The sequence below is a fragment of the Protopterus annectens genome, chromosome 16.part0 (genome assembly GCF_019279795.1).
Source record: "Protopterus annectens isolate FY-2018-M chromosome 16.part0, PAN1.0, whole genome shotgun sequence".
Classification (NCBI taxonomy): Eukaryota; Metazoa; Chordata; order Ceratodontiformes; family Protopteridae; genus Protopterus; species Protopterus annectens.
This window is the reverse complement of record NC_056750.1, coordinates 764,602,410-764,629,467: the sequence shown is the minus strand read 5'-3', so window position 1 is coordinate 764,629,467 and position 27,058 is coordinate 764,602,410. Positions and strand designations below refer to the sequence as shown.

Sequence of the window (27,058 nt, the reverse complement as noted above, 5' to 3'; positions counted from 1 at the left end):
AGGATGTCTTTGGGATGTGGGAGGAAACCAGAGCACTCGGAAGAAACCCACACGAAGGACATGAAGACTCCGCACAGAAGGCACCCCAGCCGAGAATCAAACCGGAGAACCTTTCGCTGTGAGGTGGCAACGCTAATCGCTACACCAGTGCGGCCACCTGTGAATTACACTTAATAAATGAAACTTATCCCTTTTGGCTTTTCCCGGTTCGAGGTCGCCACAGCGGAACTCCGGTCCGCTAATGATTGGCATTGGATTTTTATGGTGCCTTGGTGCAAGCCTGACACCCAACCTTCAAAGAAGACACACCCATTCACGCACGCACCTAGCTGCGTGTCTTTAAACGTCACTCGACTGCAGAGAGGACATGCAGACTCTGCACAGGAGCTCCAGCCAAGAAATGAACCGGAGAACCTCTTGCTGTGAGGCGACAATGCTAACTTCTGCACCACAAATTACTATTAATAAATAATGACAATAATTAACAATTATAGACTTCTTTAATTTCAGAAAATGCATATTAATTCACATTTTCTTGTTCTGTCAAGGTCTGTCCCTAATTACTCCTGAATTTGTCCATGATTAGTTGAGAGTTGAGCACTTTTCGACCCAACGTGTAACGTCCTGGTAAACATCTTTAGGCAAACCACACCTGTAAACGTTAATTCAATTGTATATGCAACACATAGTAAAGCTTGAGTATGTAAACAAACAAAAAAACACAGTGAAATCAAGTGCAGTAATGGGTTTACGTTTGTAGATTGGATTGCGTTGACAATAGCTCTCAACTTTCCATCGCCAAAATGAGGAACACTCGCCTTCATAATGTGGAACAAATGGGCAAAATGTGGAACACATACTAATGGCTTACTAACAACTTCAACTAGGAAGGTCATACGATGGTTAAAATATGCTGGTTTTATTTATAAAGAAGACCCTTTAATGAATTAATATGATTAATTTCAATTTACCATGGATTTCACTTAAGAAAAATTACTAACACCGAATATGTGACAGACTCTTTCAATGTGGAACTTTGAGGAATTTCGAGGAACATGAACTTTTTAATACCCCAAATGAGGTACGTTCCTCGTAATGAGGTACACTTGGGAGGTATGAAAAAATTATTAAAAATGTATGCAGACTTCACTGGGCATTGTGTAACACTGCCATTGAGCGGAGTGGGTAGGGAGACCATAAGGAATCAAGCCTGAAAAACTTTAATCCGTGTAACTGTACACCTTAAATAAGCGAGTTATGCTATGAAGTAAACAGTAAAGGTGTGACGTAAGCTCTTGGTTTGCCAGAGGAAACTGTATTAAATCAAAATTACAAAACAAAATAAAATCTGAATAGTAACAAAGTCCGCAATACATAGTGACGTAAACATAAAGTCATCCCGTTCTATCCGCTCCTCCTTCACCAGCAAAGGAAGACGTAAGTTTTGCGTCATCTGTCCAACAGTGTTTCAAAGTAACAAAGCGCAAGTAAACTAAAATACGTCACTATACTGCGTCAAGTAGTTACTGGTTTACTTTGGGTCCGGAATCGCAGTCACTTGTTGCTTATGGTCATCGGTCTGTATATGTTTATTTACGTGTAATTTAGTGAACGCGATCTGCAGACTTCATCCGTTTCTCATCGGTATTTCAGCTTAGGGAGGTTTATCAACCAACCGCCAAACTGACGGAAGCTGCGGGACACCGGCCCGATTCTGAGGCCGGTATTATGGCAAAATACTATGAAGGGGTAGAATTCCCATTTTGCGATGAAGTATCTAAATATGAGAGAATGGCTAAAATTGGTCAGGGTACGTTTGGGTAAGTGTTTGACAAACCGGTAAAACAGCTGATTACAGTAATCGGTTACGTCTGGTGTAAGATCTTCGACTAGACAGTTGTTAAACACGTATTGTAGTTTATTATGACCGCTAGAGTAGACTGTTAATATTTTAGTTTGTGAATGCGATTAAACCAGTATAAGTCTGTGTTTGTTGAACATTGTTTTGTGAACACTAGTTCAGTATGACAGTTCTGACGCAATTGAAATGCACCATTATGGCACAGCGCATGCGTGGTGTGATAACAGTATTGACAGTGTAGCAAACAGGATAAAATACATTTATTTTAATAAATGCGTGTTTAAACAGAACAGGTCTGGTTTTGATACTTTCTGGCTTTGTGTATACAGGCACAGCAGGTAATTGTAGAAAGAATTAATAAACAAATTGCTTCTTTAATGTTCCTGTATTGCACAGCACTGTTCTGGCCGGTTGTTAAGATTAGGACTCGCATAACGGTGGCTTGTTGTTGGGACTGCACTTCTCATATATCCCCAGCTAATATAACTATCTTTTGGGGGTCGCACTATTTGTGGGGAAGTGGGTCAAATGTGAGTACTTATCTTACCAATCGCCCTATGACATGCATTTAAACTCTAAAATATAAATTTGTTTTTGTTGGTGAGCAAGACTTATTTTCCTTATTCTTCACTTGTATACATTAAGTCCGGGATATTTCTGAAATTTAAAAGCATGGTTTTAGTTGTACAGTGTGATGTGTAGACTATTTGCAAATAGCTGAAATACATAGTAGTTTAGATAATTGTTCTGTAAAAGGGTTGCACAGTGTTGCAACAGTTAGCATTGCTGTCTCACAGTGCAAGGTTCTGTAGTTCAGGTTTTCATCTGCGATCTAAGTGGAGTCTGCACACCCTCCATGTGTCTGGTTTCTTGCTTTGTGCTCTGCTTTCCTCCCACATGCCTAATACTTATCTTATATGAGGTGGCATTACCCCAAATTGTATGTAGGTGCAAGTGCTGTGTGAAAGTGAGGCGAGTGCTACCTGAAAGGGGCACCAGCCAACAGCAGAATCTGTTTGCCTACAGCAGAATCTGTTTATCTACCTGGAGCCTTTGAAGGATGGGGCAGGCTGCAACTCCCTCTGATTCTGAATTGGATTAAACAGTTAACTGGAGAATGACTATTTTGTTGTAAAGTCTGTTTTTTCTTGTATAGCAACATGAACACTCATACAGGTCTGTAATCAATGTACTCTATGCAAAGGACTCTAAAATGTTTTTGTTAGAAGTTGTAGTGCACTTAGTGTTGTACAAATTAAATTGTGTGAGCATGACATTATGCTTACTTCTGTTCTTTACATTGTAGATTTTTGAGGTGTAGCTGTAAGCAAATGGATCTATTCCCATACTGCCTTCATACATTTTACACAATAGTATTACTGTTTTTTGTGTACTGCGGTGGTGGTGCTGCAGTAACGTTGTCGCCTCATAGCAAGACGTTGTCCCGTTCGATTCTCAGGTAGAGCGTCTCTTGTGTGGAGGCATACGTGAATGGGGCGTGCCTTCGTTGAAGGTTGTGTGTCAGGGCTGGTAACCCGGTACGTAAAAATCCACTACCAATCATTAGCGGATCGGAGTTCCGCTGTGGCGACCCCTAACTGGGAAAAGCCGAAAGAAACAAACAGTTTGTATTTCATCTGTTGTTAATGTGTACACTCCATGTTGTTCCTACTGTTAACATGCAACCTGGGCCAAGCCTGCATTTGATCATTCTTTGATCAGTGCTCTGTCTTGGTAAGCAAACGTAAGTAAAGTAACTAACTATTATTTTGTTGTAACAGAAATAATCTTGCAGTAGGGTAGGCCTATTTATGCAATATTACTTATGGAAGCCCATACAACAAAATTTAAGTGAGTAATTCAGAATACTAGTGTTTCAGCAAATGAAATTAAATCTTTTGACTGTTCAACTTGATTATTTATTTAAATAAAATCTGAAATAAGAATTAAGGACATTGAGTTTATTTTGCTTAACAGAAAGCTCTATTAATGATTGTATTTCTTTTCTGTTCGCTCGAGCTTTAAAAGTGGTGGTGTGTTTTTTTTTTTTGGAAATAAGTACCCTGTTTTAATGACTTGCAGAAGCTTCTTGGTGGTTTTGTACATTTCTGTAATCTTTTAAATAAGAAATTGAGTTTACATACAAATCCTGTTCATAGCTCAAGCTTTCATCAGAAATTTAAGAACAAATTGGACACAATCAGTAGTACGGGTAAATTGACAAGCAAGCCTGCTACAGACTTGTAAACTGGATATGAAATCACGAACTTAAATATTTTAATGGTATACAGAATAGTTTTAATGCTGCTTGCTTACTTTACTTGCATTTGTTAATCATGGTGGCCATGGAGGTCTTGTCAAAAGCCCCTGGTTACAATTGTCAAAAGTAGCTTGATTACAGAAGAATGCTTGATAAGGTGGATTTACATGGTAACCATGGGCACAAGACAGAATGTCTGAACTGTATGAAGAGCATTAGTTGTGTCTTTCGGCTTTTCCCGGTTAGGGGTCGCCACAGCGGAACTCCGGTCCTCTAATGATTGGTAGTTGATTTTTACGTGCCGAGTTACCAGCCCTGACGCACAACCTTTAACGAAGGTACGCCCATTCACGCATGCCTCCACGCAGAAGGCGCTCTAACTGGGAATTGAACCAGACAGCGTCTTATTGTGAGGCGACAACGCTACAGCAGCACCACCACCGCGGAATGTATGAAGAGCATTAGTGGCCCACTATAAAGTAAAATAATGATATTATCATCACTTTAGTAAAGAAACAACAGTTTGTTAGCCCCCATATTTGCAAAAGCATGCACAACAGCAGTGAACCTATATGGGTATCCTATACATTTTGGTCTGTATACTTTGTATATGTGTGTGTGTATGTATGTGTATATGTATATGTGTGTGTGTGTGTGTGTGTGTGTGTGTGTGTGTGTGTGTGTGTATATATATATATATATATATATATATATATATATATATATATATAGATTCACTTCATAACACTGAAACTTCAAAATACTGAAAATGACAAAACTTCATAATACTGAAGACCAAAATACTGAGAGCTCAAAATACTGAAAACACATATTATGCATAAACTCAGCTTAAACAACATAAATCATAACAATTTCTGCCAAATATATGCAGGGGGGCAAGCTACACTATGTGCAATCTTGGAGTTGATATATTTAATTAGCAGGGGGTGTGGGTGCAGGGGGGCTTGCCCCCCTGCATATATTTGGTAGAAATTGTTATGATTTATGTTGTTTAAGCTGAGTTTACGCATAATATGTATTTTCAGTATTTTGAGTTTCAGTATTTTGAGTTTCAGTATTTTGAGTTTCAGTATTTTGAGTATTCAGTATTTTGAGCTTTCAGTATTTTGGTTTCAGTGTTTTGAGTTTCAGTATTTTGATATTTCAATGTTATGAAGTGAATCCATATATATATATATATATATATATATATATATATATATATATATATATATACACACACACACACACACACACACACACACACACACACACACACACAGTGATTGACATCAGCAAAAGCTGTCAGCATTAGAAAAGACCATGAGATTGACCGAGATTTGTGAAGGGGAGAAGTTGAGATGCAGGCGAGTACTAGAGTAGAGGGTAGTCGGAGGACTGGCAAAAGGAAGAAGAGTAGATAGAGGATAACTTACAGGAAGATTAGGGAAGAGAGGTGAATTTCAAATGATGATAATGTGGAGTAAGTCACTTTACCACAGCAAGACTCAAGGCTGCTTTTGTTAATTTACAAATGTGATTGATAACTGGTTTGGCAACTGTGCCTTTAACATAGCTCAAATGAGTTGGTATTATTCAATGGTCTTTGAACCTGAACACTGTAGTTAAACTTATGAACATGTAGGGTGAGAGTCTGTAGGGGAAAAGGTTAATGTAGGAGAGTCAGAATAACAAAGAAAAAAAATGGAAGTATTAATATTGTGAAGTAATTGAGAAGAGTTGGGGTATGCAGAGAGGAGAGCTGGTAGATAGATGAACAGGACATAAGAATTAACTAAATGTATTTGCATGATTACAAGTAGCTAAGGACCATTCAGTGCTACTGGAGCTACGGTGATTATTTATGTTCTCTGTACATTTGCAGCTCCATGTGGAAAAGAGGTAAGATTTTAGTACTTTCCTGAGCTGATCAGTTCTAATATCAGGCAAGAATATTACAAAGGTTGGCATAGGGTACATAAATGGCAATTTGTTCACTTGAAAGCTAATTTTTGGTTTGGGACTTGAGCCTCCAAATGGAAATGTACCACTAAATGAACCAAGTAGTAGAATATTTATTAGGTGAATAAAGTATGTTGTGAGTCGGGTGTTCTTGGGGAGAAAATAACTTGAGGTAGGTTAGACAGGTAATTTTGTTTTTAAAAAGCTGTACAGTGATTTGATTTATAAGGTGGATTGGAGGCTGACTGCAAGTGTGTTGTAGCTCTGCTTCCATTTGAGATAAATGTGAGGTAAGTTGGTCAGCAACAAATTAGTAATAAGGAAGGCTTACTAGTAAGGAGATGCATACTATAGCTGTAAATGTTTTTAGTAAGTCAAGGTTTAATTGCTGTAAATGTTTTTAGTAAGACATGGTTTAATTGTATGTTGTAGATTCTGTTTTTGCTCTTTAACAGTATTGTTTGTTTAGTTTTATGATCAGTAGTAACGCAAGTAACGTAGTGGTGTCAACTGCCTCAGTGCTTGTGTATATAGTAAAATTATCCAGACTCCATCTGCTTGTCCAGCAGTAAATAACATTCTACACAACTATATTACCAGTTGGTCATAACAATCCACTAACCAAAAATTCCTGTCTGTTCACAAACCTATCAACTCTGCTGGGCATTGTCCGTACTTGTATCATGTTGCTAAGGCCTGGAACCACTTATCTCTATCCATCAGGTCAGTATCATCCCTCCCATCCATCAAAACCATTCTGAAAGACTTCCTGCCAAAAGCTGGTACTGTTCTTCCTCAGCACCATGATAAACTGTATCCCTAAATGTGGACAAATACCTGTTCATACCTCACATCTCCTTGCTCTCCCTTCTTCACTCACTCCCTTCCTTTTATAAATTTCTCTTCCCCCTGGGTTTTTGTCTAAATATGCCATAAGCCTGCATAATTCTTACTTCATATTGCAGTTCCTGTTTCTATTAACATGCTTTTAATTTCTCTGTAAACTGGCTAAAATGTCTCTATTAAATCATTGTCCTATAACCCGAGTCTATTCTTAACCAATGTTTTCATATTATGTTTAAATTGAAGATGTTTATTATTTTTAAAGACTGCAAAATTATTGTGCTTATTTGTAACACTTTGAAGCTTTTCTCTCCAGGCCTCTGCTGAAAATGGGGTACTATCCAGTTGGATTTTCCCAGTAATTAAATGTTATTACATAAAAAATAAATAATGTCTGTGTCTGAATAAGTGAAAAAGCTATTTGTAAGATTCATTTTATATACAGCGTTGGTGAACAAACTGTCTTTGTTCTACTAGCATTAAGGAGGATGCCAGGATCAGAGAGCTATCTCTGAATACATATGATGGATAATCATAATTGGGTATTGACTTCGTTTACTAATTTAACAGAAGACAGAAGGGTGGGCTCATCATAGCTAGATGAGGTGTGTGGGATGCTAAGCAGCCTCATTGACATACATGTTGAAGAGTAGCAGGTGTGATACTGATCCACAAGAGACACCAACTCTTACAGATTTAGTCAGCTCTATTGGTGTAGAAGTATAAAGCCCCAATTACAAATGTGGTGACTCACGTTCAGTTAGCGGCTTTGCCACCTACTGGAACTGTTGTGGTGGAGGAGAGGAGTGAAGCAGCTTTTCTCAGCAAGAGGGTGGGAGTGCATGTCCAGGGTGCACTTTCCCATGAATGAATCCCTAGTGAAAAGCAGAGACCCACAGGAGTGTTGGTTTGGGGGAGGGAGGGGAACATGGCTGTCCTGGGGAGGAGTTTCTTGCAGAAGTGGGTGGTATATCTTTGCTGACATCCATTTCACGCCAGGCCCTTAACTTAATGTGTTACTGGGCATATGTGGTGGGGTTAAGCTGGCAAACTGCAAAACCTGAACCACCCTTGATGGCTGCCTTATTAATCGCCCCCTTTCTGTGTGCCTTTGCCATGGTGTATGGGAGAGGGAATGGGCTAATAGACCAAGAGAGGGTATGGTGGTTGGCAGGCAGTGGGGCAAAAATTGTATATTTAAAAAATACTGTTATAGGCTCAGCATTGAAGAGGAATTTAAGCCAGCAGACTGACTGGAAATGATGGATAAGTAACTAGAGAACCATTTTATGACGACTTAATATATGCTAATACCAGCTAAGCAAGTGAGTAAAATTGGATGAGAAAAGCTCGGAAGGGTTGAATAATACTCCACTATTTCACCTTAATTAAATTTATTTGGCCTAGTTTTGTAAAGGCTAGCAACACTTTTTGTGTACTGTGGCCACAGTACAACCTGTGTTGTCTAAACAAGCAGAAGTTGTTAAAGATCAAGTAAGCAGTGATTTGCTTTTGTATTACCTTCTCAAGAATTGAGAGAGAGAGAGAGAAAGGTATGATGGTAGGCCTGTATTTAGGAAATTCAGTTTGTGGGACGTTTTAATAGAAGTGTGCCAACATTTAAACTTCCCTGAGGGACCTGTTACTTTCAAAGTGTACTGGGAAGAAAATATAGCCTTCTTCAAGATTAAGATACTCTGGGAAGGTTCACTTTCTAGTAAGGTACATATGACTTTACCAAGAAGGTTGTGGATTTGTGTGGTGGGGGCTTGGAGAATCTGGAAGAACTAATATTTTCTGTTAGTGGCTGATTTCTTTCTGAGAGATGGTGGTAGAAAAAAGCTGAGTTCAGGTGATGCTTTTTAAAATTTATTTATAGTATCAAAGGTAAACAGGTTTAGAAGAGTAGTGTGTCCTTTTATCTAGATTTAATGAGATGAGTATTTTTAATTTATTTACTGTTTGTTCATTAGATAAGTGGACTGGTCTGTTGACCCTTTTCAGTCACAATCAGATCTCCAAGAGCAGAAGATGCATTGCGGTCTTTCAGTCAGCAATGTTGTTACAAAATTAGTATAGGGCAAAACTCAGACCAAAAAGTAAGACTGAATGCAGATAGAGTAACAAACAATCCAGTCAGTGCATTGAAACAAAACTGTCTTTACAAAATACAAGCTGAGATGTGCATAAAATACAGTGCAGCCATTCATATAATATGTAAACTCCTATGTACATGTGAAATATTTTCATATAAGATGCCACAATTAGAGGCTGAGAAAAGTTAATTAAATATATTCTAGACTTGATGTATTGGGACAACAAGGTACCTAACCATTGTTATGGTAGCAGTTTCAGGTAGATCTGGTAAAGAGATGCTCATTAAGTGCATCTTTGAAGATTTTTTAATGGTTCCTAGATTTATGTAGATGCTGTATGTAGGCAGGTGGTTTTAGGTAGCTGGTCCCAGTTTAGAGATGGCCAACAGTAGTTTTAAATGGAGGGTGTATTAAAGGGACACCGTTGTCCTGTGTACTTCTGAGTACATAAAGGTTGTCTTGAATTCTGCTAACAGAATAAATCTACAGATTTTATTCTCAGCAGTCTGTATTCTGTTAAGCACTGTGGGCTGAATGCATAATGAGAAAAGGAAAGACGTATTCAAGTTTGGATAATAAAATGTTTTTAGCAATGGCCTTGAGAGCAGCAGGTGAAAGGAGCTGACTGATTTTAACACCGTTCTAATTATGCAAGGACTTTTAGTTAAGAGTAGGGTTGAGTAATACTAAGCCTAGGTATCTGTGCTCAATGATATTAGATATTCTGTTCCCATTAAGATCTGTTAAGAGAACTGGAGGAATAGTTGGTGATTTCTTGGCTGAGCAAACATCAAGACTTTGTTTTTCTTGGGGTTAATTAGTAGTTCATTAGTAGTGGACCAGGCGTACAGCTGAGTGAAATTGTCCTGTAATTTGTTTTGCAGGCCAGCGTGGCTAGTACTAGATTGCAGAATCAGCGTATCATCTGCATACATTATTAATTTAAAATTTGGTAACTCTAGAGGGAGGTCATTAGCAAAGAGAGAAAAGTGAATAGAGAAGAGGACCTAGCACAGACCCTTGCGGTACACCTGTATTAAGTTTACCAGCAGTAGAGGATGAGACATTGCTATGGTCTTGGAAGGCTGTGCTTTTAAATAGTTGTGAAACCAGCAGGTACGGTCATCTCCAAAGTTGAGTCTTTTGAGTTTCTTAAGAAGAAGGGTATGGTTGACCATTTTAAAAGCTCTTGTCATGCCAACAGAGACTTGAAATAAGTCTCTCATTCAGGTTGCAATAAATGGTATAATTGGCCATTGCCAGGGCAGTAAAGGTATTGGAGACATTGCGAAAGTCCTGCTGTGTGTCACATAACAACAAGCCATAGCTGTTGATGTGCTTAAGCAGTTTCTTAATATTTTTCAGATATTTTGGTAGTAAGAGACAGGGTAAAAATAAGTCTGTATTCCTTCAACCCATCCTTGAATGGGATAGTGAATGAGGTTTAGAGAAAAGTTTAAGATGTGAATAGGGAGTTTAAAGATTTTCTTTTTTTTTTTTCCCCTCCATCTGCAGTCTTTAGGATGGTGAGATGAGGGGTGCTGGATTTAGATCCTGAATTGTTGATTTTGAGAAGTAGGAACTTTGTCTGTTTAACTTCGTTTTAGAGCAGTGAAAGGTTGTTGAGTATGAGGCCTGTGGGTATAAATGTGGGGATAAAGGTTCTTGTTCATTGATTGGGGGGGGGGGGATTGATGGAAAAGCTTTAGTTGTGTCAGTTAAGGTGGACTGCATTATCATTAGCAAAGGATGAATGATTCAATATTAAGGGTTCATTCTTGGTAGCTGAAGAGTTATTTAATGTCCCCTGTCAAGTGTTTGGGTGTAGACCAGAAGGTTGTTTGTGTTCTACTGTAATTTCATTGCTTAAGGTAGTATTTTTAACTGGATACAGGAGATTATTTTTTCTAACTTAATGATCCATGAATAGAACGTGCGGGAGGTAGTTATGTTGGTAACCTTTTCCAAGCTATGACTTTGCGTTAGTGCTTTTCATCAATGCTGAAAAACATGGTATTTCCTTGGCCTTTTAGCCTCAGTGAGGCACTAAAAAGTTATTGAGAACGGATAAAGGTTGTAACTAATAATAGTAATGAAGTTGTGATGCCCCACCTCTGGGTCAGTAATCAAGGAACCTCAGTCTTCACCTCTGGCACGTGGGGAATATTCACTGGGAGGATAACAGGTTCACACTATCTCCAGATGCAGCTCTGTGCATCGAGCACAGTTTCTCTTAAGAGCACACAGGGAACACAGACCAGGGGTTGGTTCCTCTCCTTCTCCAGATCCCCAGTAAGACTCCCCACTGGCACAGCTATAGAATTGAGTCCGTAGCCAGGGTTCCAAGCCATGTCCTCCAATACTCTGTCCAACCAGTGCTTCATGTCCCTGACCAAGTAGCGCACACACACACACAATTTGAGATTTGATTTGCATGTGCGCGCATGTACACCCCCTGGGAAAGCTTGGCACAGGTTTACTAACTATGCTCTCTTTTGCCCAGGCTATAAGGTAGTTAGTTATCACTGCCATCAGAACCCCTCACCAGCTACTTTAAGGGTCTTTAACAATCGGTGTCTAATTTTACTGTGTAATAGTAATACTAATACAAATGGTAGTTTGATCAAGCAGAAGGCTGTTAGGAGTGGCCCACACAGTGTCGCCAGATATGTAGATACTCTCAAAACTTAAATATCTGTGCATAGATCAGCCACAATGAAAAGTTCAAATATATTTAATAATAAAAGAACAAGACAATGCTAAATATCTGTTCACAGTGACACCAGAGTTCAAAATCACAGGAAATATTTTAAATAACATTGAAGAGCAGACTCAAAAGAAAAACGATATCCAAACTAAGTTTTGCTATATTCCTGACTGAGGCTAAGAGAATTGTAGTATTTCCTAATAACTTACTTGAGCAGTCTACCTAGTCAGGCCCCAAACAGAATACTCTTGACTAAGAGACGTCTCATAATATCTAAAATAATACTTCTGGGATATCTTGTAGAATTACATCACTTCTGGTTATCTGACTTCTAGTTCCCATGCAAACCCCCATTGCTGAAAGCAGGCAGGATTTGGCATTTAAGTGCTTTTGCTCAGATCTGTGGCAGGTGCTGGAAGTCCTAAAACAATTCCATATTACCAGAGTAGTAATTAGTTCACCCCAAAGACAATGTAGAAAGCTTCCTAGTACAGACATTGTGTCTCTGGTCGCATGGAAACTTGTGAGGTAGCATCTTTATAGCCTAGCTCATAAAGTGATTTTAATTTCAGATATATTTTAAAGTTTGCTGGGCTGAGATTAACCTCCTGTCTTCCAGTTTCCTCTCTTAAAAATATACAATTAAACAGTTGCACTAGTGCTTGTATGTTTCTGTTCTCTTCAGTAGGGCACACTGATACATTTTAAAACGAGCACTTTTCAAATACATTTTCAGCACAAACATCTGTACAAATCAGTTTAATATACACATGGCACACATTTCTAATACATTTGTAACACATGCATCTTGTATAAATCAGTTTGATATTCACAAGTGACATAATTATTTACAGAATTCCAGCTAGCTATGCTGACACTATTTCCTGTCATCACAGAATATTTGAAGGTTAAAACGTTCTGTGTATTTTTAACCCAGCTAAAGTGTTCATCCTTTATTATCTGAGAGTAATTCCATTCAGCAAAAAGAGGATGTCAGTTGCTAATGTGATCTAGTGTAGTGTCTGCTTGTGTTAGATTATTGGGGTTGGAGAACCGTGTTCTGTCATGTATACTTTTATTTTTACTTTTGCTTGTAAGTGTGAATAATGTAGAGTGAGATTGTGGAGGTTTGGGGGTGGGGGCGGAAAGATAGTTAGCTGTAGACCAGTCAGTAGTAAAATCACCAAGACTAGTTTTGTCTCCCTTATTCTTGATAATTATCCAAGATCGAATTTCTCTTCCTTCCAGGTGAATGTGTGTACAGCCATTGGTGACAACTTTACATTTATTTACCTTTACAATAACAACTTTACATTTATTTACCTTTACAATATTACTGATTTTATTAACTAAGTTAATGGAGTGGGCCAATTACCCTTTTCATCTATGACCTTGGGCTGTTGGCAAAAGATAGACGTAATACAGAAATGATTCAATAATATTAGACTGTGCACGTTATGAAGACCGCCAGTAAGATCACGAGAACAAAAGTCATTATGGATGTTGAATAACTGCATCCCACTGCATGGCAGAAGTTCGAGGAGTACAACTATAACCTGAACAGTACCAAATACAAAGGGAAAAAGGTGGTTAGACTGTTTAATGGAACAAGACTTTCTGCAACACAGTACTAAATCTCACAGCTGTACACTAGATGGCCATTTAAGGGAATGAGATGAGGGAGAGCGACTTCTGTTGGCCTGGATTTCCTGGCCTACACTTCGTACAAATACATCAAGTGTAGTTGCCTGGTGACATTTGGAAATGGACTGAAGAAGATCTATAGTTAAGTCCGTTGTGAGGGTAGTATGTGACAGGTTTGTTAAGGTCAGAAGCAAATGTATAACTGGCAGTTCATCTGAGAGTTTTTTAAGTCTCTCAGGTGACAGAGACGCAACTTCAAAAGGAAGAATAGCTGAAACCCACAGTACGTAAATTTTTCCAAACATCTTTAAGCAAAAGGGAGGATATCTCTGTCATTAAACAAGACATGGGGTTAGGCTGGAGACATGCAAACCCTGCTGTTTTGTTCATCTTCAGTCATATTATCCACAAATTCATTTAATGTCTTACTGATGGATGATAGTAACTGGTTAGCAGATTCATCCAACTCATAGTATTTCATTAAATGTTGTGGGGACTTGACTTTTCCTTTTTTGAAGCAATCTGACCATAATACTAGTCCATTCCTATTAAGTAAATTAATTTTAAAGTTGTTCTGAGTTTCCTTAAATCTATGCAGTGGGAAAGCACAAAAATTTCCATTTTGATATTTAATGGAGTTTTAAAAACATATTTCTTAAATGTTTTAAGACTTGATTTCATATATGCAGAGTCTAAAGATTGAATAAAATATCCTTCTAAGGAAATGTTAACCAGATGAATGGATTATTTTTTGTGTGTGTGTGTGTGTATAATACATATATATATATATATATATATATATATATATATATATATATATATATATATATATATATATATATATATATATCAGTTTTAATAAACTTACAAGAATTTAGTATAACATGTTCCTGGATGGTTTTCCATTGACTAGTATAAGATGACTCTATCTAGAGTATAACAGAACAATAGTGTAATATTCTACATCTGGGAAGCTAGTACCATCATACTCCCATAATCTTTCTATGATTTCTGTAAGCAGTTCTCTGCTTTTTGGGATACCATAAGAAAGAATTTAACTTTTTTTCCTCCATTTTCTTATTTTTTTTTGTCTGATATAGCTCTTGGATGCAGTGTGTGTGTGTGTGTGTGTGTGTGTGTGTGTGTGTGTGTGTGTGTGTGTGTATATATATATATATATATATATAGAAAATATGTATTTTATATGTGTGTATATATATATATATATGTATATATGTATGTGTGTGTGTGTGTGTATATATATATATATATATATATATATATATATATATATATATATATATATATATATATATATATATATTGTGTGTGTGTGTGTGTGTAATCTTTGTAATATAGTCTTTTTAATAAATACTAAATATACTAACCTAATCTCAAAAGTTAATGGTAAGTACTAACCTAATCTCAAAAGTTAAATTCATTCCATTTTTAGTAAGAAGTAGGACTTCTATTAATTTTTCAAATTATTAATTTTACTGTCTAGTAATTGATTTAACGCTAAAGTCAGTTTTATTAATTTTTCAGCAGTGATACTTGAAACTTTTCAGTTTACTCATCTGTTTCTTTGGTCAAATAATTGTAATCTCCTATAGTTAGTAAAATGTCATCTGCAAAAAGCTTTATTTTAGATTTACAATCTATTGAGAATCCATGCATTTTTCTATTGCTTCTTATACTATTAGCTAAGGGTTCAATAACTAATGCAAATAGTAAAGGGGACAAGGTACACCCTTGTTTTTTGCCTTTGTTTAAAGTTAATCCTTGAGACATGTAAGATCCAATTTTAACATATGCTTTGGAGTCTCTCTACATTTTTTTTAAATATTCTAATAAACTGTTCTGAAAATGCAAGCGCTTCTAAAGTTTTAAACAAGTAGTTATAGTCTACAGAATCAAAAGCTGTCTCGATATCTAAGCTAATTTGGGCCAATTTCTTGTCATTCCTTTTGCTAAATTTAAGATGGTTACTACCCTTTTTGTATTGCACGTTAATCTAGTGACTACAAATCCTTTTTGGTCTTTATTAATCTGCTATATATCTTAATCTTGTGTTGAAAATAGAAGTAAATATTTTATAATGCAGTAGTTCTGTATGAGGAGACTAACTTATTCTTTCCTTGTTTAAGTATAGGTGAGATTGCAGAAAATTTCCATGAGGGTGGAATTGAATTATTTTTATCACTCTAAATTATCCTGAAAACATCACTCAGTAATTCTAAAATATTTAACAGAAATAGACTAATTCAGAACTTAATCTAACCCCGGATGCTTTACCATTTTTACCTTTTTTAAAGCTGCTTTAACTTGTGTTGGGGCAATAGGCTTCAACTGAGGTATTTATCGGTCATTAAGTTTACTAGTAATTTTCTTAAAGTAATTGACAATTTTGTAATAATCAGGATTATTATTTTTATCTTGATACCATGGATTTCTTAAAAATATTAAGCATTTCCTCTGCATCTGAAATAAGCTCATTGTGTGAGGAATTCTGATATTGTTGATTTGTGCCTTTTTGCTTAACATCTTACTTCTATAGCATTTCCTCTGCATCTGAAATAAGCTCATTGTGTGAGGAATTCTGATATTGTTGATTTGTGCCTTTTTGCTTAACATCTTACTTCTATAACATTTCCTCTGCATCTGAAATAAGCTCATTGTGTGAGGAATTCTGGTATTGTTGATTTGTGCCTTTTGGCTTAACATCTTACTTCTATAGCAATCTGTAGATTTTTTGAAGTCCTCGCATAACTGTTTTTTTTTTCTAAAGTTATTTCCACTTTATGCATTAAAACTATTTTGATATTTTTAATTTTTTAATGACTTCAGTATTATCTTATTTCTTTGTTGTTCAAAACTCGCTTTGTGTATTTCTAACGCCACTTTACCCATTGTTCCATTTTATTACTAGCCCAACTTCCCAGTCTATATTTAAAATGCATTTTTAAGAAATCCTACAGTATGGTTGTACTAACCTGACCGTTAACATTCAACAATTGAAAAATATCAATTCGTTCCTTAAGGTAACTCTTAAACACAAAATTCCACCATATATACACTGAGATTTTATAAATAGTCTGAAATGTCCTTGTATCTCTTACTATATTAATAGTGCATTGTAATCAGATAAAGGACAATGAATAGTTTTAAAGTAATTCACTTTATTAAGTAAATTTATAGTGGCATAAATATTGTCAATTCAGGCTTATGTCCCATGTGCATTAAATAAGAATGAGTGAAGAGCAATAACGTACCTTCGGCTTTTACTAAATAAATCAACAAAATCATTATTACTAATCCATCTATTTACTGCTTTAGCTGATGCCAGTATTTTAGCTTTCTTCAGTTCACTTTTATTTTCTATACAAAACGTGCAGTTAAAAATCCCCTGATTTAAAATTAAACTACCCTTCCAATGATTTTGTAGTAAGCTGAAGGGGATTTTAGCCAGTCTTGCACCTATTCCAAAGACCTAGTAAAAATTAGTGTATAGAGTTTGCCATTAAATTTGATTATTAGAAATGTGTATATATTCCTTTGGGATCATTAATGGATTCAGTGACCTTTGGCATTACTGTGGATTTTCTCCAAAGTATAGCAGTTCTTCTCAATTTGTTAGAAGCAGATGATACCATTTTACAACTCAAGTTCAAATATTGTACGTATTCATCTATTAGACCAGTCTCTTGCGAGAATATAATGTCTTCTCTATAATTTTAGATATCTCAGTAAGGATTTCCTTTTGTTGCCATTATTTAGCCCATTTAATGGATAATAGAGTAAAACTGTCTGTACTGTGTATTTAAAAAGATTTCTTTTAGAAGAATATTACACATTTATCTGCCATAGTGATTTAAATTATATACAAAACTCGAATGCATTCCTCTGACACTATCTTAACATTCTCGATTTTTTGAATTCCTCCTTTCTACAAACTAAACTACTAAAACTTAAAATTAACAAAAGCAAAGACATGTCTACAACTATAACTGTATATATTGCTAGTAAAACACAACCTACCATGGATACCAAAGTTCCTTGTTTGCTTATCGAATAGTCAGACTACTATACTATTGCTGTACCTAGCAACACCTAAAAATTCATCAAAAACTATCCAAACGCTACTGTGATTTACAAAAAATATATAATGTGTGTGTGTGTGTGTGTGTGTGTGTGTGTGTGTGTGTGTGTGTGTATGTATGCATATATATATATATATATATATATGTGTGTGTGTATATATATATATATATATATATATATATATATATATATATATATATATATATATATATATAGTATATCTTTTATTTGTATATTTTGCCATTTAAAACTATTCCCCCAATTACAACATACAAGTTTAATAATCCTCCTCTGTTAAGCATAGATATTAAGTAATTCAACAAATAATATACTATATGCCAATTTTTATAATAGTAGTTTAATCAATTTCTTAAATTATACACTCATTCAACATTATTACAACTAGATATCTAAATAAAAATTACAACAGAGTGGCACCTGAAGAGAGAAATACTTGTAAACTTGCAAGTGTTAGGTAATCTTATCATACTAAGCTATAATACAAAAGAGAGGACAATGTCCATATATATTTATCATGTCAAAGGACACACACACGCATTTTATAGCTCTAACAAAAAGCTCTGAATTATTTTTTAAAGTACAAGTGTCTATATTTCAAATTTCTGTAACACTCAACACATCAAATATCAAAATACTTAATGTGTTAGCTTATTAAACTACTTCATAAAAATAAGTACATTGCTAAGGTTGAAAAGAATGTCTTACTATTTCTATTAAGTAAAAAAAAATTGCAAAGTTCAATTCAAATCCTTTTTACCTTTCCCGTATTCAAGTGTATTGAAAAATCTACTTTACTTTCTATAAAAATGGATGTACCAATTCAGCAATAGAACACTCTTTTAGCTTTGACTGATGAAATGAGTTATTTCAGGTAGCCTTAGTGAATCTAATAACATACAACATGTAAAAAGCTTCAAAGTTCACATGACCAAGCTTCAAAAATTCAGCTTTCAGATTATTTTGAAATATTTTATATTTAAGTATATGAGATCATGTACACTCAAATTGCTGTTATATGCATGCGTATGTAATACACCTCTTTTTGTCAAAAGCAGTTTATTTAAAATCATTTTCTGTCTTAATTTCTCACTGGTATTCAACCTTCTGTGCATCGTGTATTTCTGAAATCTCCCATCAAAGAGCTATTTAATCATCAGCTCTATATTAAGAGATTATAATTTGTGTACATATTTCTTTATTTACTGATGGTCCTCTTTTATTAGTCTTGCATTTCTTGTGTACAGGTGCACTCCCATTAATCCGCCAAATTCGTTAATCCGCCTAAAAGTACCCAGAACTAATTCAATCTTATTGTAAAACAACTTGTTTATCCGCCAATTCGTTAACCGCCATCCGCCAAAACCATTTTGATCCCACCTTATTGATTTAGTACTCGTTAATCCGCCAACCCGCAATACGGCTGAAAAAAAGTGGTAAATCTACAGGCTATTATTTGTTTAAATACGCCATAGTGGTAACATTCTTAGTGTTCTTTTTTAATCAAGTAACATCCAAGTCAATGGCTACAAAACATAAGTGGACCGATTTTAGGAATTGCACAAAAATGCGGAATATGTTTTGTATAAAGACAAAAATCCAGGAGCAAGTCGAGAGGAAATTGCTGCTCACTTCAACCGCGAATGGAAGACTGTCATTTTGCGTTGCACCATTGGTGATATACTGAGCCAGAAAAACAAGTGGTCTGTTGGACGGTCAGTTGTTTGTGGTGCAAGAACTGAACCAAAGCGCATGAGAAATGTTGAAATGGAAAAAGCCTTGTTCTTGTGGTTTACACAAATGAGAGGCAAATATGCTGTGGTTACAGATGCTATATTGACTAAAAAGGCACGTTATTTTGGCAGTAAGATGGGCATCACAGATTTTACCTATTCAACAGGATGGCTATCACTGTTCAAAGCACGTTATGGCATTTCCACGAAAGTAATTTGTGGTGAAAGTGAGGGCGTAGACCCAGTTACTGTAGCTGTTGGTTGTTACGAAACTTGTCAGATAATTAGCCAGTACAGTGCGAATGACGTCTACAGTTGCGATGAAAGTGCTCTCTTCTTTCGAACACCACGTGGTAAAAACTTGTCAGCTGGACCAGCGCGTGTAACAGTGATGTTTTGCTGCAATGCAACTGGAACCGACAAGAGAAAGGTGTTGGTGATTGGGAAATCTAAACAGCCACAGTGCTTCCAGAATTTCAATGTCCAGCTTTACGTCTACTACATCCACTTAAAGGGGTGGATGAATTCCTCTCTGTTCCTAGACTTTGTTTCAAAACTTAATGCAGACATGCTACGCCAAGACCGGAATATACTGTTGTATTGGACAATGCATCTAGTCATCCAGTAGATTTGGAACTATCCAACGTGACATTCTGTTTCCTTCCACCAAACACCACTAGCCGTTTGCAGCCTCTTGATGCAGTTATCAAGTGCTTCAAATCTCATTATCGCAAGCTGCAGCACATCGTGCAGATGATTGATGCTGATTCTGATCCTGATAACCTGAAACATGCTGTCTGTTTTATCCGGACTGCATGGAAAAATTTCAGTCCACTTATTATTCAGAACTGCTGGGCACATGCCGGATTGATTGACAAAGGCAGTCTGGCAACAGACCACCATGATATGACCGAAAGTGTGCCAGCTGTCAGGCTATCCTTATGAAACTTCCAGCTGCGGGCAGTCTTTTGTCAGCTGCTGAGTATATAGACATTGATGCTGCTGAACCGACGGAACAGGAAATGTCAGATGAAGAAATTTGTTCAAGCAGTGATGTATGAAGCTAACAACCCTGATGAAGTGGCCGATAGTGATGATGAGTATGAAAAATTGGACCCTGCACCACCACCATCACTTCGTGAGGCACAGCAAGCACTGACAGTGGTGCTCAGATACGTTCAAAGCAGCAACAACACTACTGAGGATGTGATGGACATAGATAAGATGTTGAAAGAAAGAGCCATGAAAAACTTATGCCAGACAAAAATAACTGTCTTTTTTTAATATGCTTAGACAGTAAACCAACAAGCCAACAAGTACTTAACGCATACAGTATGAAGTAACGTTTATTAAAACTACAGTACACTGTATAAATGATGTATCACTGATGAAAGCTATATGCTGAAACTGGTCTGGTTCTTGTACTAAATCTTCATGCTTCCAAGGTGCTGGCCTTTTTTTTCATGTTTAGTACACTGTATAAGCCTACAGTTATTTTTTACAAGAAACGATACTGCAGCACAGTATACAGTGTTGTGTTTAATGTTTGCGTAGTGCATAGCTGTTTTGTTCATGACAGTGTAAAGGTATATACACTCCGCCCCAGCAAAAGATTTTTTTTTTGTTAATCCACCGAATTTTCAAAAAACTAATTATAGCGGATTAACGAGAGTGGAACTGTATATACATATTATTAATATGTTTACTCATCAGGTCTAATATTGCAAGCAGTCTTGACTACATATAAAATAATTCCTGCTTATTTAATTTGAATATATGCTTTGAGCCATTGAGAACTGCTGTTCTGATCTGTGCATACTGCCATCAGAATCTGGTTACAGCATGTGAAAATGACAACTTACAGCACACAGTAGCTGCTGAATTCCTCTGTTCACAGCACACAGTAGCTGCTGAATTCCTGTGTAATTTTCTCATTCTTCTTAGTTCTTTTAAGATGTTCTAATCGGTAACAAACATCTAACTTTATGTATTTCAATTAACATGTACAGTTAGTATGTATTTATTTTTTTGTTTGACATTTGTTGACCGGGTTAGTCCATCTAAACTAGTGCCCCTTTTCAGCGGAAACCCAGGGAGAAAAACTCCACAGTAAAGTATTATACAAGTATAAAAAGTCAAAGTACAAATTTGGAAGCATAAAAAAAGGAAAAATTCACAATTCTCACTGCTCCACATTACAAAGTATAAAATTCCAAAGGACAAGTTGTACAGAAGATAAAATTGTAGTACAAAAATCATATTCGCTATAAAGAATAGGCAAGGGTGTAGTAATACAAATTAGTTTCAGAAGATATAAAGGAAAAGATAGGACAGATGAACAGATGCAATACAAGAAGAAAAATATACAAGGGAGGGATTAAAAGAAAAGGGCGAGTATGGAAGAGCATATGGTCCAGGCAAAGGTAGATAGGATGCAGAAGGAGAGTTATAAAATGTTAGTGATTACAGAGATGCAGAATGAGAGCTATAAAAAGTTAGGGATTACAGATATATGTTAGTTTTACAAATAGTGAGAAGGGAAGAGTTTGATAAAGGACTAGGGAGAATAATGTGTTATAATAATGTATAGTTTAAAGTTAATAATCTGCATCATAAGCTATTAACATGGAAAATGTTAGCAAATTATATATTAAAACGTCCCGTTATTAAACTTTACTATAGCTTTTGTCTTACAATTCTTCACTCCTAAGAAAAGAAAGGAGGTGGTATTTTGAGTAGTTTTCTCACATATATAATTGAAAAAATATAAAAAAATGTGCTTTTCTTCTTTCACAGACCTCAGTGATGAACTTTGTTCTAGATTTTCTTCAGCACAGCTGAAGGCAGGGAAAAATCCAGAATTCTGAAGAAATGGAACATTCTTTTGTTCTCAAGTTTCTTTCCAAGTTGTCTTTTTTGTTTTATAAATGACCTGTGAAAGGAATGTGTTACACAGGAACAAAGAAAACAAAAATCACCAGTACTTTAACACTTCCAATTAGCATATTACTTGGATCTAACATTCATTTAACCCAGCAATGCACATACTAAGCAATGCTGAACAAGTAAAGTATAATTCTTAACTTGTATAGCTTTAAAGTTACCAATGATGTTGCTTATAATAGAATGACATTCAAGAACTGGTACTTGCATATTATCGCAACCACATTCCAAACAGATAATACCTAAGTAGCCTTACTTTTTCTTGTACAACGTTTGGCCGAAACGTTGACTTAAACATTCTGCATCCTAAACTGTGCAGTACTGACACATTCAAGCAGTAACATATCCACAGTAAAGCTCTGACAGTGTAGACAGTCTGGTTTGTAGTTGCTGACACAGTAAAAAGGGTCAGAGCATCCATTATCTTTTGTGTATTGTAGTTGTGAAAAGAACAGTACCGTCCTTTTAAGTATTTGTACATCATCACAAAGGGGTACATTTTTTTTTTCTTCTTCTAAAAAAAAATTTCAAGATCCTTTTACTGTTTGGGTAAGCAAATGCTAAAAAATTACCGTAGCTGTGATGTGTCTTTTTAAGCTGTGATTCTGGTGTTTATTTATTTTTAATCTGTGAAACAGCCGGCAAGTACCTGACAAGGGTTTGTTAGAGAAATGAACAAACAACTTAAATTGGCTTATTCAGTACTGTACTGTCCCAATCCAATGTTGGGAAAATAAACGGTAAAAATCATCGGTACTTGCGTATTATCGACTTGTTTGGAATGTGGTTGTGGTAATACGCAAGTACTCAAGTATTTGTTTAACATTTAGAAACATACTTATAGGTTTAGTTAAATGAAGTATATTAAGTCTGTCACTGTAGATATAGTAAAACTAACCCTTTAAGTTCCTCATCATGAAAAAAATTTGTAGCATAAAATATACATAAGTTTTGAGGCTTAAAGTCCAGCGAGTCTGTTTCAGAAAATTATAGCCCTGCAGTCAGAGAATGAGTCACTTGTTTTTAGCCTTTTTAGTTTTAGAAACAGTTTTCGAAGAATTCAGCTCACTCAGTCTCTCTTCAGGGATATATAATGTTCCATTCTAGTTTTTCAGTATTATGGAGGATTTTATTGCTGTTAACAAAAGTGTTTGCCTCTTCCAGTGTGTTAAACATTTTGGTTCCTTCAGAAAGGAATAATTTGATTTTTGCAGGAAACTCCAAACTGGCTTTAATGTTCTTTTTAACTTCGTTAATTTTCAGGAAGATTTAATGTTTTATGTAGCCAGGTAGTAAAGAGTTTTTTTATATTGTCTCACTCCTACTTTTCAGGTATACCATAAATTCTGTTATTTCATCTGTCTATTTTCTAAATCAAGTTTTTCTGTGAGCCACTTAATTTTTTTTTAAAAGAATTTCAATCTGAGATTCACCTTCAGTTATTCTACCTTCATGATCATTCAAAGTCTCTTTCATACTGCTGATTTGTGGCCCTTGCTTTTTCATAAAAATTTAAAAATGTTCCTTCCTCTTTCAGGTTTATCCTTGGAAACTTTCTAGTTTGGTATCCAGTTTGTCTATAATTGGAACCCGCGGTGGTGGTGCTGCGGTAGTGTTGTCGCCTCACAGTAAGACGCTGTCCGGTTCGATTCTCAGCTAGAGCGTCTTCTGCGTGGAGACATGCGTGAATGGGCGTACCTTAGTTGAAGGTTGTGTGTCAGGGCTGGTAACTCTGCACATAAAAATCCACTACCAATCATTAGCGGACCAGAGTTCTGCTGTGGCGACCCCTAACCGGGAAAAGCCGAAAGAAACAACAACTGTAATTGGATGGGAGAAAGGAAATTCACCCCGGGGATTACGTCAGTTGCCTTGCTAGACAGGGGTCCAGGGAAGTACATAGTGTCGGAAGAAATAGCCTGGGAATTGTTATGGCTAGGCTTGTATAGGCCCTAGGGCCTATAACCTAGTACCAGCCTTTGAATATCCTGCATATTAGATGTTAGTGACTGGATGTATTTCTTTTAACAGAAGAATCCCAAGTACCATTTCTTGAGTGACTCATGTTGAAGTGTCTTCTCTCTTAACCAAATAGTTGAAATTCTGACAGAAAAATTACAGCTTTTTTGAAGAACTTGAAGCTATAAATCTTTCTCTGACAATTATTGAAAAATATCAGCTAACAAGTGTCTTCATTTTTAATATTTTTTTATTACATTTTCTGTCAGAGAAGAGTTTTAAGTCACAGAACTTTCATTTGCTGGTGTCAGTTTAGCCATCTTGGCCACGCCTCTCTAGAATGCCCGTTAATAACAGCTGCTGTGCAAGTGATCGTGGCACAGACAACTGCAAAAAGAACCAACTCACCAGACAAAGCTAAATAAAGCTGATCTCCTGTTTTTTTTTTTTTTTTTTTTTTTTAATAGAACATGCATCAGCAGTGATTTCTTAAGCATACTCTGGCAATGATTCAATTCTTTTGAGAGACTTTTCCTTTCTTCATGCTTGTGTCACCATGTAGTTGGTATATACAAGTTTTTACTGAGGAGAAGGATCCTTTCTAAATGCTTACATTTAATTTTTTTGAGGGGGTTGATTTCCCGAGCAGTTGCGTTTTATCGAGTATTAAGCATGTTACCTCCACTGTGAACTTGTTTGTAAAGAAAACCGTTGTATTTACTTACCTTAAAGCTGATTCAGGCCACTTTTATATTCTGTATGTGCCTTAATCCTGAAAAAGTGCAGCTTCAGTTTGTGGAACAGCTAACTGCCAATGGGTAATTTTACGTTCACAGAAGTTTTTAGAAAAGTTCTCATGTTTTAAAGAAATGTGTTGCTTACAAAAAATAAACTGTGTTCATTTGCTGATGAGCAAAAGCAGGTTTTGTTGTGTTTTAAATCCAAATTTCATATTTCAGCTGGAAAAAAAACTGTTTGGCACTCTAATCTCTTGTCCAGTGTGTTTCTAGCTTCATACAGGATTGTCAGACTTCTTACACTTCATCAGTAGAACATGTGATGCAGGAATAAGTATAGTTAAATAGATCTGGATTTTAGCCTAAATGAAGCAAGTCTTTTTGGGGTATTATTATTATTATTATTATTATTAAGTTTTGTGATAACTCCTGCTTTTATGACCATGTAACAGTAAAACAAGAATGTAAAAGTATAAATTCAATAAAAAAGGCCTACATATGTTTCAGAATTTACTGTAGTAACAAAAAAGTCTAGATTATATGAAGTACTGAAATAAATTTCTTAACAAATATTCCAGCTCTAATTGCGAATTCCTTGTGGTCTGTAAAGCTGAAAGCACTAATGAAATATTTTTAATTACAACAGAAACTAGAAATGTTTTGAGTGTAACATTGTCAACAAATGAGCACCTAGTCACAAGATAAAGCAAATGTGTTTACAGACAATTGTGAAAAGTTCACAATAAGCAAATCTGTTTTGAGTACTGTAGAAGCTGGGGGAACCCCTTTTTATGATTGCCAACATAACTGCTGCTACAGGCAAGAAATGGAAAAAAAGTACTATATGCCTAGACAACATATCTTGTGGTTTCTTAGATTAAGGAAACAGTAACTAAATCGCTTTCATTCGTTAAACAAATGTTAATATGTGGATGCATTCCTGATTTGTGGTGAAAGGCCGTAGTGATAATGTGTTGTAAAACAGGTGATTGGATATGTAATTTCTAGATAGTCTCACCAGCCTGACCATTGTTCTGTTTAAAGATTGTGGAGAAAGTCATAGTGGAGTTTATCCAGAATGACACAGGTGAACTAACTTCTGTTATGTATAAAAACAGTGTGGGTCAGTTAGGGATGATTCTGCCTTTTGAGTCCTTGTTTTTTGAAAAGATAATAGCAGCACTTCATAAGGCGAATGCACAGGCAGCCATTTATCTTGTCCTTGGGTAAAGCTTTAAACGCGGTTTCAAATTAAGAGCATTAAATGCACAGTACTTGAGTAATAAAGCTTGTAGAATACTGGTTAATAGAACGTTGATTAACCAATAGGACTCGCCACATCAGGGTGAGATTAACATGCGGATCCTGACAGGAGTTACCAGTGATGTCTCACAAGGCTGTGTACTGGGGTGACTTCATTTTGGGTTATTCCTATCTGTAACAGTATGTCAAACTTTTTCAATATGTCATTCAGCTAATAGAAACAACTGACTTAAAACTACTTAAACGTCACGAAAAAAAGGAAAGAGTATATGCTACACACACACACACACACACACACACACACACACACACCAGTTATCTTCTACAACTACAAACCGCTCCATAGCTAAAGCAGTAGTCAACCAACTTTAACAAGAAAACAAAGAATAGGAGCAACAAACCCACCAACACAATTAACCACAGAAGACCAAAACCGTTTTGAAGAATTAAACCACACATCATCTTCAGGAATACCAGAAATGTTGTCATGGTAAGAACAAAAAATAGAGTACTAGAGCAAAGAAGAAAGCACTTGCCAAAATTCCAAATGGGCAGTAACTGTGCTAAAATAATGGATTGAAGACAAAAGCATACAAATAAACTTACAACAATATTTGAACAGTTGTATGCAGAAGTAAAAACGGCAAAAGGAGAATACTTGAGTTCAGAGCTACGTCTCGCTAAGCTGAGAAGGCACTGTGAACAACATACTGTATGCCACGGGGGGGAGGGGGCTATGTAAAGAAAACAGACCACACAATATCAAAAGAATTTACTGAACATAAAACTCTACAGCAACATCACCAACACAACTAGGACTGGTAAAAAAGTATGGTTTGATTTACAATTGCATATAAGAGGAGGAGGAGAAGGGAAAGCCACAGTGTTTCACAGTACTAACAGATGCCATTGGAACAGACTGTATAACCCT

At 36.1% G+C, this 27,058-nt stretch overlaps 1 protein-coding gene across 2 annotated transcripts in view; it reads left to right on the top strand.

Moving 5' to 3' along the window:
* Window positions 1–1,488: 1,488 nt before the first annotated feature.
* Window positions 1,489–27,058, top strand: part of CDK9 (cyclin dependent kinase 9) — a 1,779,604-nt gene continuing 1,754,034 nt past the window's right edge. Inside the window, exon 1 of one of the 2 annotated variants that reach the window (XM_044058348.1) lies at window positions 1,489–1,820. In XM_044058348.1, the coding sequence (XP_043914283.1) occupies window positions 1,729–1,820 (92 nt within the window). In that variant the 5' untranslated portion in view covers window positions 1,489–1,728. The remainder of the gene's footprint in view (window positions 1,821–27,058) is intronic. The other variant, XM_044058349.1, reaches the window with a different exon arrangement.